General features: G+C 40.0%; 1 protein-coding gene and 1 long non-coding RNA gene across 2 annotated transcripts in view; one reads left to right on the top strand and one right to left on the bottom strand.

Annotated features, from left to right (window-relative positions):
- The window catches only part of LOC144984181 (uncharacterized), a 37,065-nt gene extending 33,658 nt beyond the window's left edge, over positions 1 to 3,407 (bottom strand). The window contains exons 1-2 of the long non-coding RNA XR_013647880.1: positions 2,542 to 3,407; positions 2,020 to 2,059 (exon numbers count right to left, since the gene is read on the bottom strand). This is a non-coding gene — a long non-coding RNA (uncharacterized LOC144984181). The remainder of the gene's footprint in view (positions 1 to 2,019; positions 2,060 to 2,541) is intronic.
- A 2,590-nt stretch (positions 3,408 to 5,997) lies between these two features.
- slc2a15a (solute carrier family 2 member 15a) overlaps positions 5,998 to 14,787 on the top strand; it is a 28,585-nt gene continuing 19,795 nt past the window's right edge. Inside the window, exons 1-5 of the mRNA XM_004076895.4 lie at positions 5,998 to 6,518; positions 7,973 to 8,071; positions 12,038 to 12,198; positions 12,725 to 12,849; positions 13,655 to 13,800. Of these exons, the coding sequence (XP_004076943.1) occupies positions 6,474 to 6,518; positions 7,973 to 8,071; positions 12,038 to 12,198; positions 12,725 to 12,849; positions 13,655 to 13,800 (576 nt within the window). The 5' untranslated portion in view covers positions 5,998 to 6,473. The remainder of the gene's footprint in view (positions 6,519 to 7,972; positions 8,072 to 12,037; positions 12,199 to 12,724; positions 12,850 to 13,654; positions 13,801 to 14,787) is intronic.

The following is a 14,787-nucleotide window of genomic DNA, read 5'->3' as shown; positions in this document are numbered from 1 at the left end:
GGTTTCCTCCCTGAAGAACACGCACGACGCCGCAGCACACCGCCAGCGTCCGATCACTGGCGCTTTGACCCTGACGATGAGGAGTTTCTACGTGCTCAGAGGCCCCGACGCAGAGCCAGACCCGCAGACCAACATGGCGGCCACTGGGTCACAAAATGGAGAGACGCAGCCAGAGCGCCCCCACATAGACTGCAGTCAGATGACACAGACTTCCCCCAAAAGGTGTGTGTCATTAATAGAATCATTAAAGCAGTGCATCATCTCAACAATGTGTCCAAGGAGGATTATCAGCCATCTTTACATAGACTAAGCCAAAATCTGACAACCATTATTAAACCAGCTTCCCCTAATTCACAAATACAAACTTTAATAGAGGGAAATGCAAAAAACTGGACCTACACCACCATTTTGATTCTCAGAGAACATTATCAAAACATTATCGACGTGGAGCTGAACACACTTTCCCAGTTTTCCACAAAAGGTTGGAGAGGACCCTTTGAGATCGCCACCTGCTGGGCCAAGAGACATCTGGGCATGCGTCTGAAACAGGAAACCCTGGACCGCTGCCAGAGAATGCTCTCCACCAAACTAAGAGAACCGGCCCCCCCCTCTCCTCCTCCCTCTTTTTCAGAAGTGACAGAAGAACCAGAGAAAGACCTGAGCCTGGAGCTGGCTACATCATCTTCACCAGCAGTCCAGCCCCCCCTTTTTACAAGGCCACAGAGCCCAGCAGAAACACGAAAATGTGCTCCTAGGAAGACCAAGAGGAAGAACACAGAGCGGGACGGCTCACCTCTGCTTCAATTCACAGAGATGAGTGACACTGAAGGTTCGCCCCCCACATCTCCTCATCCTTCTCTTCTGACTCCTCCCCCATCACAAGGGGAGGCCATCCCTGTAGCAGAACCCTCTCCCATCCCGGAGTTGCAGCTCACAGAGGACCAGTGTGCATTCCAGCAACAAAAGACAGAAGCCCCTCACTCCGCCCTAGCAGGACCTGCAGCATTCTCTGCAGCAGCTGTGCAGGTATGCACCCCAACACGGCATGCCATCACTCCAAGCATATATATAGACTGGCATCTCCACATACATCGGGAGACGGTCATTGTGGGAGATTCTGATATTGGCAGACTTCCATCTTTCAAGTCTGACCATATCCAGATTGACAGCTTTCCTCAAGCTACATGGCACCACGCTGAATTCCTGCTGAAGAACGCCACCTTCCACACCGAACCAAAGACTCTTTTATTGTCATTCGGCATCCACCAGAGGACTCATCATGACAGGGATGTCCCAGTGTTGGCAATGTTCCAAACTGTTAGAGTGGCAGAAGAACTTTTCCCAGATGCCAAAATTGTGGTCCCTGCAATCGACTACTCACCTCGCCTGCCACCACGACAAAAAGCTGTGCTGGACTATTTGAATGAACATGTTTTGGAACTGTTTAATCCCTCTTTCAGGTGATTCTGTTGAAACAGGCCAGAACAATGTGGACTGGACTGCAGACACAGCGTTGACAGTTCTGCAATACTGGAGTTCCTGGTTAAAATAATTCCCCCTTAATCTGCTTTGGAGGGAGGGAAAATACAGAGGGATCAACATGCATTTACATCTGTTTTTTTTTTTTCAGTGCAGCTCCAGCACAAAAGACGGCTCGCAACCTGTGTCTTTCCCTCTCTATCCACAAAAGGGACTTAATGTGTAAACCAATCAGGTCCATTTCTCTTTCTTTTTCTTTTTTATCCAGCAGAGGGAACCAAAGAGTCGCATAATCGGAATGTTTAATTTTGACTGTCAATTTCTTTGGGCTTAACCATGGCTGTTTGACCTTCATTGAACCATCTTCATTTAACTGTCCCTGGTCCTGGCCTCTGACCCTAACCAGATGGGTTTGGTCCCCTAACCCTAGCCGGATGATTTCTTTGCCCTAAGCCTAACCCTTTTGGACCCATAAGGCCCTATACTTACCCACTTAAAGATTTGGATCCAAAATAATGTCATAATTTGACCCATACTTACCTGCTGTGATTTCCAGACAGCTCCATCCACGAGCACAACCCTGAAACAAAAAGTAAAAAATAAAATTAAGGGGAGATGAAGGTGGAGCCATGGTGGAGACAGAGAAGGCCAGTGCCTCAGGGCCCCATGCTCGGCATGGGGTTCTTATTTTTCTCATTCACAATATGAGTGCGACTGACAAAAGCACAGGTTTTTAAGGCTTAATGTTAATGTGCAGTTGCTGTGAAATGTGTTTTTTGCAGGAATTTGAGAGTGGGGTAAAATGAACTACCATAGTTTCACGACCACAGGGCACATCGGGTCATAGGGTGTGGTCTCAGTTACGGGGGATTTTTCAGTCTTTGACACATACAAAAGGCGCAGCGGGTGTTGAGGTGCTGGCATGTTAACGCCCTATTCGGACCCTTAGAGCATCCAGAGTGGGTTAATTAAAGAACCAGTCACTGTTATTTCAGAGGAAACCTTTTTTTTCACTGTTCCCTAACTGGGCAGCACAAACTGAATGCACGATGACAGACTCACTTGCGCTCAGCGCCTGACCTCCCTCCTTGTTCTTCACGCAGGTGCGTCTGCTTTCTTCCTTTCTACACAGGTGCTGGCGAAGAGATGTATGGTGTCAATTTAGCGCCTAAAGAATTGTGCAGCATTCACTGGCAATTATTCCCAGGTTTGACAAATCAACTTTGTATAAACCATACAAGGCATGAAAAGAGATGGAAACCCCCTTTTAGCATTGAGCTAGCTAGCATGCTAACACAGGAGAACAATGGTGATAGTTTGTCATGCAACATCTAACTTTCTAACATCTTTTTTCACTAGCAGCTAGTGGTGGAACTCCTCATCTTACTTTGCTAGCGTCCTCCAGTTTCATAAAGTACACGTTTGATCGTTTAATATAGTAAAATATTTGAAAAACGTGAAGGACTCACCCTTTGAAACTGGTATGTTGACGTAAGACTCGGAGTCATTCGGTAGCCGATAACCTTCTGGATGTGGAGATGTCCCGCCTCCCCTCCCCTTGACTGACGTGTCGCTTTTTTTACGTGTCGACAGGTTTTAGAATCAAAACAAATAAAAATAAAAGCGCGACTCAAAAATACAATTTCAAAATAAAACTGCAAGTCAAAAACAGGATTTCAGAATGGCGAGAAAACAAATCGGCAACTCAAAAATACAATTTCAAAATAAAACTGCAACTCAAAAACAGGATTTCAGAATGGCGAGAAAACAAATCGGCAACTGAGAAATATGATTGTGCTTTGGGTTATAGCTTTTGGTTGCAAATTATAGGTTTTGGTTCTCAATTTATGCATTTTGATTCTCAGATTTGGGGTTTTGATGCCCAGTTTTACGGTTTTGCTGCGCAATTCTGTAGGCGCTAAATTGACACCAGAGACGGCTTAAGCACACACACAAACACTCAGTGTGTGTTTAATAAATGCAGCAGGAGCAAATCTGAGTTAGTTCTGATTTAATTTTTAGTTTTTAGTCATGAAACAGCATCTAAAAATCCATCAATCCATGTAGCTGATAGCTGCAGTTTAAACAGGGCTTCAGCAATTTTGTAAACAATGTTGTGGGGACCCGGGACTTTGCCCTGCCCATGGCAACTAAGACTCATTGGAAGTGTTAGGAGAGAGTTAGGAGAAAAGTTAGGAGAAAAGTTAAGACTTATACGCGCATATTATAATTGCGAAAAATTTGGTTGCTTTATTTTATCTATTTTTTTCTTGTTCATTTTAGGGTGAAACATTGATTTTTCTTCAAGTAAAAACATTTTTTTCCTGAAGTGAAATATTGCCTGTACAACAGTTTATCGTGAAATCAACAACAAAAATATGTTCTTACCGTAAAAATGAAAAAATGTTTTACCGTAATTTTACGGTACCATTCTGGCAACCACAGCTGCCAGCGTTTTACTGTAAAGACTACTTTATTTTTTACAGTGTAGCAGCATTTCTGCCTTCCGCGGTCCGTTTGTCGAAACTTCCCCCCGGATCTACTACGCAGATTTGAGAAACTCTAAACCATCATATGGATTTGTGATTCCAGTGGTGTCCAGACAAAATAAAGGCCGATGTAATTCCCACATATTTACATCAAAGATGCTCATTGCGGCATTGCAAAATCAGCGCAAAGCTGTAGGAGACTATCTCCTAAATGTGCTTTTCTGCGCTGATTTTGCTGTTTGAGGACAGCTGGTGCCCCATCAGCACCTCTAGCAGATTCGCCATGCTAAAAGTTTGCCGTTTGGACCAACACGCATCTTCTATATGTGCTTTTTTTACTGTCATGATTATTATTAAGGGCCTGCTCGCTCATAATTTTTTAAATCTGTGCGGTCAGTGCTTATTTCTTAGCTGCAAGGACCGCGAGGAAGGGGTTAGTATTAGGCTAATACGTGCTAAAAACATTACCCAGGGGGGAACTTAAAACTCTGTGCAGGCAATGCCGCAAACACTCACTGCTTTCTGCTTTCTTTAGAATTTTTCATGACATGACTGAAGTAGTGGTGCACTAGTGGCATCTCGACTGCATGCTCCTTTGCCTGTCAAATAACTAATGTGAAATATCTTGTTAGCAGTTCCTGTAGACTCAAGCCACAGAAATTATAGGACAGTGACTGGAGAAGAACAATGGACCCGTTACAGATTAGCATCACTGACTTGTCTACTATGTATTTTAATCAAGTCCGTGACCAGTGAGCCCAGAAAGTATGACACAGTTAAGGTTGTGTGATCACTGGTTAAATATGTGGCTACTGGGACTGGGGAGGAACCTTTGTTAGGATACCTAAGAACAACAACCTCATACACATAGTAGGGTGAAGTTTGGCCTTTAGCTTTGCTCACAATGGAACCTGTTGCATCTATATAAACTATGTCTATAAACTATGAGCAGAGTTGTACCATCATGCTTCAAACCTCGCTTTGAAAAGCTGTGCTCCACAAAACGTGCTCATAGTAGATTGAGAAAAAAATCAGCACAATGTTATTTGTTCAGAATAAAACGTTAAATATATTGGTGCTGCTGTGTTAAGGTTTCGGATCAATTTATTGATTGAATTATTTTTCTCAGCATCAAATGGTTCAGTTGGTCAAAATGTTTCTGTTTTAAATAATGACTGACATATTTTTTTATTTTAGGCACTTTAAGTTTTTCTGTTTTAGACTAGAACAGGGTTTCTGTGTGGCAAAATAAAGTAAATATTTGTTGAAAGTGGATTTATATTGCTGTTTTCTTTTGTTAATGTTAAAAGATACTATTTTAGGTATACTTACACAATTTTTAGATAATGATCTTATTTTCAGCTTTTCTGGTTTTCTGATCCTTTTGTATTTCTCCCTTTGCTTCATGAAGTGGCCATGCTTTGACTTTCTATATCAGTCTTACGTTCCAGCCCAGTTTTCTGTATTCTGCATCCCACATGACCAGTCTGTGACAAGGACGGGCTTGGATGATTTTTTGAAAGTATTAATCAGTTGCAGGTCAGTTGTGAAGCAAATGTATGCTGAGAGCAGCAAAAATGTTGGTGTCAAAGTGCAGGATTTGTGAACAAAACCAACCTTTCATTCTTTGGCAGTGGAAGTAATCAAAGGATTAAGAAGTGTAATGCTGGGCAGGTGGTTACAATCCAGCAACAAACACAGCTTTGCTTATTTCAGTTACCACAAAATTATGAGCACATGATCAACATTACTGCTTTGGGGACTTTCTACAAATATCTCCAAAATAATATTCCCACTGCATCAGTGAGATAGGTCAGTCAAAACCACAATGTAGGCAAGCGATCGCTTTAGCCAGCCTCCCAAAACCTTTATATTTATAATCTTTTTATTAGAGAAACTTTCATGCATTTCTTCAGATCTTTTCGGGTTTCTGTCAGTTCATGTAAAATGTTCTCCCTCACTGCAGTCTGCTTTGCTCTAATCTCTTTTAAATCTCATGATTAAAAGCCGAACCTTCACTTTCACTCTTACTTTCCTCTTCATTACTTCTTTGTTCATACATTTTCAGTCTCAAACAATTTTAACCTTTTTACCCTCCTTTGTCTAAGTTATACTTTACTTTCTCTTCTGTTTGCTGCTTTTTTATTTCCACTGTCCTAAATAATTCCTTTTTTTTACTTTACACTACTCTTTTTATTGGTCTATCACTTCTCTTTTCACTTGCCTCTTCTCTGTCTCTGTAAATTCAGTTAAACTTAATTGCTTACAGCAAGCTCCTCTCCCACTGTGTCACGCTGCTCGCCATCATGTGATGGCACTGTGTGTGCCTGTTATCAGGGCAAGCGAATTGCTGCCTGGTGGAAGAGAGGCCTATTCTCGCACATGAACTATCCCGGGATTTGCTGTCTATGTCTTGGAGAATACGTGACCACGCCTGCTACTACTGGCTTTCATTGTAATGCAGAGAATCCTGCTGTCTTTTGAGGACTAAAAACACATTTGATAATGGCCGAAGAGGTTTTGATTCCATCACCAAAGAAAATCACATCGGTAAGTCCAAAGTAACTAACTGCAAGATACTATTACTGATTTTTCTCGATACTAGGGAATTTGTTTGCTGTTTTCTAATACACAGTTCTTTGCTAAAGTCTTTGTCTCCTTATTTGTTAGACTGGATTTTCCTCACAATATTTAAGGTTTCCCTTAATCCTTTTGAAGTGGTTAGCAGCTGTGCTTTTCTATGTATTCAGAATGTCTTTTCTTCCTATGGACCACCTGAGTCTGAAATAAAAGTTTGATTGAATTGATTGATTGATGCATTGTTATGTCAGGATACGTACTTGTTCAGTTACTTAGTTTTGTAATGTTTGTTTATAGTAGTAGTCATACATGCCATGTGTTGTGCGCAGTTCAACCTTCTTTTGGTTGACCAATGTGAAATTATTATTGCTGTCTTCAAAAACATGGTTGTAGTGGTTAGCACTCTCATCTCACACTGAGACGGCTCTGGTATTCAAATCCTGGCTAGATCCTGTCTGTGTGGAATTTGCATGTTCTGCTCGTGCATGTGCCGGTTTTTTCTTCAGGTTCCTCTCACAGTCCAGAAACATACTTCATAGAGCTTGATTGATGATTCTAAATTGTCCCACGGTGGGAATGTATGTGGTTGTGTGGCCTTGCAATATACTGGCGACTTGTCCAGGGTGTACCCCACCGTCACTTAAAACTAGCTGGGATAGGCTCCAGCAACCCAGTGACCCTGAAAGGGATTTGGTGGGTTTAGAAAATACATGGATTAAATTATCCTTGTGGTAGTGTGATGACATTATTTCAGTCAGAAATTGCCAGATCGCAATACAACATCCTATCTTACTCATGGAAACATTGAGGAATTACAACAATGCCCTAATACACTTATGAGAATTTACTACATAAGCATTAACTATTATGTTTTAAATAGGTTAAAGGCTAAAGTGCAAAAATGAAGGTCTTTTTGACCATTAAAATTGTTTTCAGTTTAACTAATGGTACTATTGTCATGTAAACAAAATCAGTTGTCCTAAATTTTAGCAGGCTTTTTATTTTTGCAAACAGTAAAAACTTCAAGATGATCTATCAAAACACAAAAGTGCAGCTGAGCTGGTTGTTTATCACAACAATTAGCATAATTACTAGCATTAGAATTTAAAAAAAAATGTTTGGTAGAAATGTGGGCTCAAATTGTCCTGGCATTTACATACAATTTGTACAGAAGTAGTGGGAAGTGATTTTAAAGGGCATTCAGTTCAAATAGGGTTAAGCAGAGGCACCCATGCATCTGGTTACAGCCAACCCTCCTTTGATTTACGATGCTACAAACTCTACCAAAGCTCTTTCAGTGCATACATTGTTAAATAACATAAATGTAATAAAACGCAAACTTTCTGAATGAAATGTATGAATGTATTTGTGTACGTATGTCTGTATTGTAATTTTCCTAACATATTTTTATCTTCTGCTTGCAGCACCTCACTGGCTCTTTGTTAGCAGTGGCATTTCTTACATCCTTTGGAAGCTCTATGCTTTATGGATACAATCTTGCTGTGGTCAACTCCCCTGCCATTGTAAGAGACCATCAGTTACAAATGATCAATGCATTAGCAAAGCTCAGCGACCTAGTGGTAGTGTATGACTTGAGGGTTGCGGGTTCAAATTCATGGTCAGGTCAAAGACTCCCGGCTTGAAATGAGGCACTGAATGTTCAAACTGGGTAGCAAACCACTAAAATGATTCTGAATGCTCCTCGACTGCAGCCCACCATTCCCAGAGGGGATGGGTCAAATCCAGAGAACAAATGCACACCCATAGGTGACAGCCAGTGTTCCATCAGAAGATATTCAATGTTGTCAGGGTAAGATTGATGATTGGTGCAGACACATGTGGTTGATGTAAACAGGGGTAATCAGGAAGTGTTGGGTTAGTTTGGCATTCAGGACAGGAATGCTAAAGGACAGTTGGTGGTGGACTTTGACGAAATAATGGAAATGACAGTGATGAACACATTTTCCAGAAAAGAGAGCATTTGGAAACTCTGATTCCACTCTCCGCTTTTAAACGCAGAGTAAAGGACATTTTTAAAGAGTCGTGTAAATGTTTTCTTGATCAGTAATTTAATATGTCTAAAACCTTCCCTCTCCTTTAAGTGTTTTTAGCATTTTCAGGCCAACATTGTAAATAAGAAATTGTTCTGAATGTTTTGCTGGTGAAGTAAAGGTTTCTATCTATCTATAGCTTAACCTTTCAGAGTGGAAGGATGAGCACACAAGTTAATTATATTGATTTCAAATGACAAAATGCAGACATTGTAACTTGAATGAGATCTGCAAAGTTGAGGCTCAGAAAGTGAAGCCAGACAGCAAATGATGGTGGTGTGGAAGATGAAGAGAACCAGAGCAAATGATCAAGTGGTAAAAGTAAAAAAAAAGAAGAGTGATGTGCAGCTTTCAGAGAGGAGTTGAGACAGGGTTTGGGAGCTCAGGAAGGTCTTCCAAAAGACTGGACAGCTACAGCAAATGTGATCATGGTTCTAGGTGTTTCATCTGAACTAAGCAGATCAGGAGTGTAACGCTTCTCAGATTATGTGACTAGGCGCATTACTCAGAGTTCGTCTCAGGGAGCCCAAGGTGTGTAAATGAAAACAAGACAGCGATGAAAGTAAAATGCAATCGATTGTATTAACAGAAAATAGACATTTAAACAATACAAAAAAAAACAACAACAACAAAAGGAACCGGGATATGGGTCTGAGTCCTATTGAGTGGTTTCCAAAAGTCTATTGGTTGGGATGTAGTTGAGGTTTGCTGCAGCTGAGGAGTTATTGAGGGTGGAAGTATCAGGATCTCAGATTTGGGTAGCTCGCCATCAAGTTGTAGATCAAAGCATACATAACAAAAAACCTGACCTAGAAAGGGTCAGAAAAAACAAATCAAGAATTGAACAAAAACAAACCAGTCATTTCACTGGGTATACTGAAATAGATCAGATTAATCATCATTGTAGAAAGTAAAAACAAGAGAACCAATATTCTTATCAAAAATCAAATAGCTGTTTCAAATAGAATTCGAAGTGTGTACACAAGTCAAACAATTCCATATCAAGGTTCAAGGTAAGTGGATAAAAGTTTTAAATCAAAAATGTACTCTGAAGTTACAAATTAATTTTATCCCATTATCAAAGTAGAATAATTTTAAACAAATTAAACTTTCAAATTTCAAATGTTGCGCAACGTGGTTTTTCATTCCATTATCTAATTCAAAGACAGTGGCCATTTTGGCATCATGGAAATAAAAGTAAATAAAACAGTTCAAAATGTTCAATTAACACAAAAGGAGGAAAGCGACTTAAAAATGCTTCGGCTTGAATTCAGCCGACTAAATTAAAACAACCAAACAAGAACCATTAAATAAAACAAAGTCTCAAAGGTGAGGCAGCATTAGCTTAGCTCTGTGACTATGATGAAGCTTTTTTCTGTTTTCGGTGGCGCGACCGCAAAAACTCACCGATGAGCAGGTCTCTTTGGTTTTAATGAAATGGAAAATTTGAGGTTTCCAAATATGTCTCAAGAAGGTGTTTTAGGCGTCCTGGTGTGGCCACAGCAGCAGCAGCAGCAACAGCTGAGAGCTCAGAGCAGGAAGCAGCCAGCAGGAAGTAAGGAAGTAGGAAGAAGCAAGCAGGAAGTGCACCCACTGACCTGGAGCTTATATACACAATTACCCTTTCAAAATAAAGGCGAGGCCAGGTGTTCACAGTTAATCTGATGGCTAGGGGTTACAGGAGACTTTGTGAGGATGTGAAGAAGTTCAGAAGTGTGGAAAATGACACTGAAAGGAGAAAATACAAGGGAAGAGGGAGATGCTGCACAAGGTGAAGGTGTAGACTGAGCAGAGGACCATCAAGGAACACAGTAGATGTTCAGGGTTGTGGAAACACTTTCAGTGGAAAGAGGGGTGTGGACTACCAACAAGCTTACTCATGATTGGTGACTGTAGTTGCCCTAAAAACATGACCCAGACCGACTCGGTCAATCACTGTCAAGAGATTGGGCCTCATTTTGCGATAGCCGCATTTACTATGGGTGACGTCACACCCTCTCTGTCCAGTGACAATGTATTGTAGCAATGGTCACAGAAACATAGGGCGTGCTGTCAGCGCAAGGAATCAATTACCGTTGCCTGTCTGGGTGGATTCGGGTTCGCGAGTGAGCGCAGAAAAATCCAATTATTTATGATAATTATGTCTTTCTCTTCTAAAAAATGGTAATAATGATTTAAGTTTGAGTAGAGGTCTTGTGGTTTTATAAAGAGCCATTTTTAAAAGTGCCGGAACTGGTGAGTACCTTCCCTCTTAAAAGCACTGCTTCTGATCTTTAATGTCCCAAGCGTAATATATATATGTATAAAGTTTACTCTGAAAGGCTTAAGTGTAGCCTTCTACAGGCCCTTCCATAACAAACTGTAAAACCAAGGAAGAACCACTTGAACACAGAACAAGCCGACACAGAAGGCTCAAGGAGAGCCTCTTAAATATGATGTGGCTGATTAGCAGAGTGTAGGCAGCTGTGACTGCTTTACATTAGCACAGGTGGATGGGCGGGGTCACAGCCAGCCTGCACAGAAACACAAAACAAAATGACAATAAAGAAAAACCATACAAGCAAAAAATTCACATTCAAGGGGAATAGCGAGGTTACAGGGAGCAGAGATAAAGAAGGAATCATTTTGAGTATTTTGGAGCTGTTATGTATATATTTGTTGCCCATTTTACAATACGCACAATTTTAGGTAAAATTTTAGGTAAAATAAAAACAGGAAAAAGTTCCACAAATTTTCAACTAATCACTGTTTATAATTCAAAATTGTTTCGGCTTAATTGAATAAAAATAAATTGATATGAACTATTTGGTGGTTACTGTTACTGAGCTGAAATGAAAATGTTTGTGCAAGAACTTAAAGAGAGTTTCTTTTCACAAATGAAGGTTTGAATTAAAGAGACCAATACACTCCTAAAAGTTGATTAAACGCACATGCAAAGGGCAACCACATGCCATCACAGTTTAAAACACTTGGACAGGTAGAAGAAAGAAGCAGGGTGGAACTTTAAATAGAATTGAAGGTTTCTGAACAGTTAAACTTTTTTTTTTGGTCCAGTGAAAAGAGTATAAGTTGTAAATGACACACATGGAAATAAAATTGTATTATTGAGAAGAAATGCTCTGTAATTAGACTGTAAAGTTTAAATAAACACAGTGTCTTTTACAAGGTGAAAAAGCATTGAACTAATGAGGTTAACAACGTTTTTTTCGCTGTAGTGGGTCACAGCACAGATAAAGGACTGTGGAGTAGGTAAAGTACCCTTATAAACACAAGAAAATTAAACAAAGTCTAGAAGTTTTATAGTCTTTTTTTTAGTCAGAATGCCAAGGAATTCACTCTATCAGAGTCCCTAGTATGGATTTAGCTTAACTCTCAGTCTGACTTCAGACAGTGTTCAATGTTCCTGTTTTCACCCTCTTTCTCTCTTCCTCTTCTCAGTACATTAAGGACTTCTACAATAAGACCGTTCTGAGTCGTAATGGAACAGGACTCAGCGGGGAGACGCTAACTGTCATGTACTCTCTCACTGTGTCTGTCTTTGCTGTCGGAGGTCTCATCGGTTCGCTCGTTGTTGGCATGCTGGTCACTCACTTTGGCAGGTAAAACTTGTTTACACAAAGTGCATGGATCAAGATTGTGAAACATCTTTAGCAAGATGTTATGATAGACCTCAAGTAGCATGATGTTAACAAAGAAGAAATAAAAAAATGGGTACTGCATTGGTCAAAACATCTGGACAAACATAATATTCTTGTGTTTAGGTAAAGTCCTAATCTTGCTCAGCGTGGATAAAAATCCAATCATACAAAAATAGCATGATGAATTTTTTGTTTTTGTTTTACACATACTATGACCAGCTTCCCCAGCTCTTGAAAAGTAGACACCAACAGTGTTACCAATACCATTCTTGCTAAGATTTTGCTGAATTTTCAAGATATTCGAATTCTATCACATTAAAAATTAGATGAAATTCCTGCCTCTGCAATGTTCAGCAACTGATTCAAACCCAGTTTGGAAGAATGAGTTTCTGTCAAGTAAACCCTAAATTACATAAAAACCAGAGTTTTTCCGATTATTTATATTAGGAATGACTGACAGTGTTTAAATGCTTTTCTGAATTTGTAGAAAAGGTACAGTGGTAAACACTGCGGTGCTGGTGTTTATTGCTGGTGCCTTGATGGGCTTCAGTAGGATTTGTGGTTCACCTGAGATGGTCATCATTGGTCGCTTTATAACTGGAATCCACTCTGGTAAGGAAATCAAAATCCCAGGACACAAAGTGAAAATGCACATTTATCTTTCATGTGGAGTGCAATTGCAAGTCTCCCCAAAAAGAAAATCTTTAATCAGTGCATTGTGGAGAAGTGTACAGTCTTGACCATTACTTGTAAAACTCCTCAGTCACTGCACAGCTAAGTCTAAGTTTTATTTTATCAACTAATTTATTTAGCTTTCATTGTTGTAAACTGCTAAAAAAAAGGATTTCTCCGCTTCAATAAAGTTTTAATTAATGGATTGATTTTTTTAAAAGTCTTCAATATGACCACACCCACTGGTGTAATGAGTCACGTGCAATGCAGTTTAAACTATGTACCTAAACTGAACCCAGTGTTTCCTGGGCCTGTTATCTTTGTGCACCCCTGCTTCAGTTTAAAAGAGGACGCTTTTTTTATTCTCAGTGATCTGTTTGTCACTCGTTTAAGTCTAATAAGTTTTGTTTAGCTAGTGAAGATTTGTAGTCTGTCCTCCACCATTACATTTTTTTAATTTCACAAAGTCTTTATCTCTACCACAATAACTCACTTTTTTTCAGCAGGCTGCTAATTCATTAAATTGTATCATATGTCAAAAAAGATATACTAGAAATAAATGGAATCAGGCACTTAGCACAGTCATTTTATGAATTAATTACTAGTATTTTGTCCTTTACGTAATATACACATAAGATGCCATTAGATGTGAAAAATAACAATAAAGAAAACTAGGTCCCACAATTTTCTACTGAATTCCAGCTGATCGTACCAATGTTGGGTCTTTTCTCATTTGTTCCTGCAGGTATTTCTCTCAGTGTTGTACCCATGTACCTTGGTGAAATAGCACCAAAGAACTTGAGGGGATTCTTGGGTCTCGTTCCCAGTATTTTTATTGGTACTGGAGTCTTTTCTGCTCAAATCCTTGGTCTCCATGAACTTCTTGGAAAGGTAATTGAAACTGTCATCTAACAATAATCTATTGTTTGTACTGGAGCGACATTCCGTATGCCAGTGTAAAACCTGTACATATGAAAATAAACTACAATTTGATTTGATTTGATTTGATTTCATTTGGGGGTAGAGGATCTTGATAAAATAATCTGACACTCCATAGGGATGTTTGGTTTCTGATACTGCTTGCAGACCATGATACACTGTAGTAAACTGGAGAAACACTAATTTCACCATAAACTGGCTACTCTGACTGGCTTTTGACTTTTTAATTATTGGGATTCTGTGTTGTTTTTAGGCCATCATTTTTAAGCATTGGTAGGACTTGTTAATATCAGCCACTTAACCTGGATAGCAGTTCCCACACTTACCTCAACTTCCTTCCTTATGACTATTGTACAGTCTCTGGATGGTGGAACTGGGATGGAAACCTCTGTGCATGGAATGAGTTTGTGTGTGTTAACCAATGTATCTCTTCCTTTGGTAACCCTCTAGGGCAGGGGTGGCGAACAAGTTTGACACAAAGAGCTGAAATTTTTAACTGTGAGAGTCAAAGAGCCACGCTGACCACTGACCTGCCAATAATAATAATAATAATAATAATAATAATAATGGCTTAGATTTATCTGCGCTAATTCTTGGTGCTCAAAATTCTTCTAATGTGTCTATTATTGTAAGCTACTGTTGTAGCCTCAGCTGCCCTGGGACAGGCTGACAGAGGCTCGCTGCCATGCTGCTCCTCATGAATGATGCTGGCTTTTCTGCACTTCGAAAGCAGTTCAAGCAGACGCGTTAGCCCGAGTTTCTACCATCCATTCACAAAGTGTGGCATTACTCTCCCGGCGCTGCCTCACAGTAAAAGGAGCGGAAGATGGAAAGCTTTTCATTGTCATCCGCTGGAATTTGCTCGCCTGGTTGGAAAGATGGCACCGTTTCAAAAAACTAAAGCACCAAGATGGACCTCCTTGAAAATTTTCCGTTTTT

The sequence above is a fragment of the Oryzias latipes genome, chromosome 15 (genome assembly GCF_053564925.1).
Source record: "Oryzias latipes strain Hd-rR chromosome 15, Olatipes_Hd-rR_3.1".
In the NCBI taxonomy this organism is placed as follows: domain Eukaryota; kingdom Metazoa; phylum Chordata; class Actinopteri; order Beloniformes; family Adrianichthyidae; genus Oryzias; species Oryzias latipes.
This window is presented reverse-complemented; position numbering and strand designations above follow the sequence as displayed.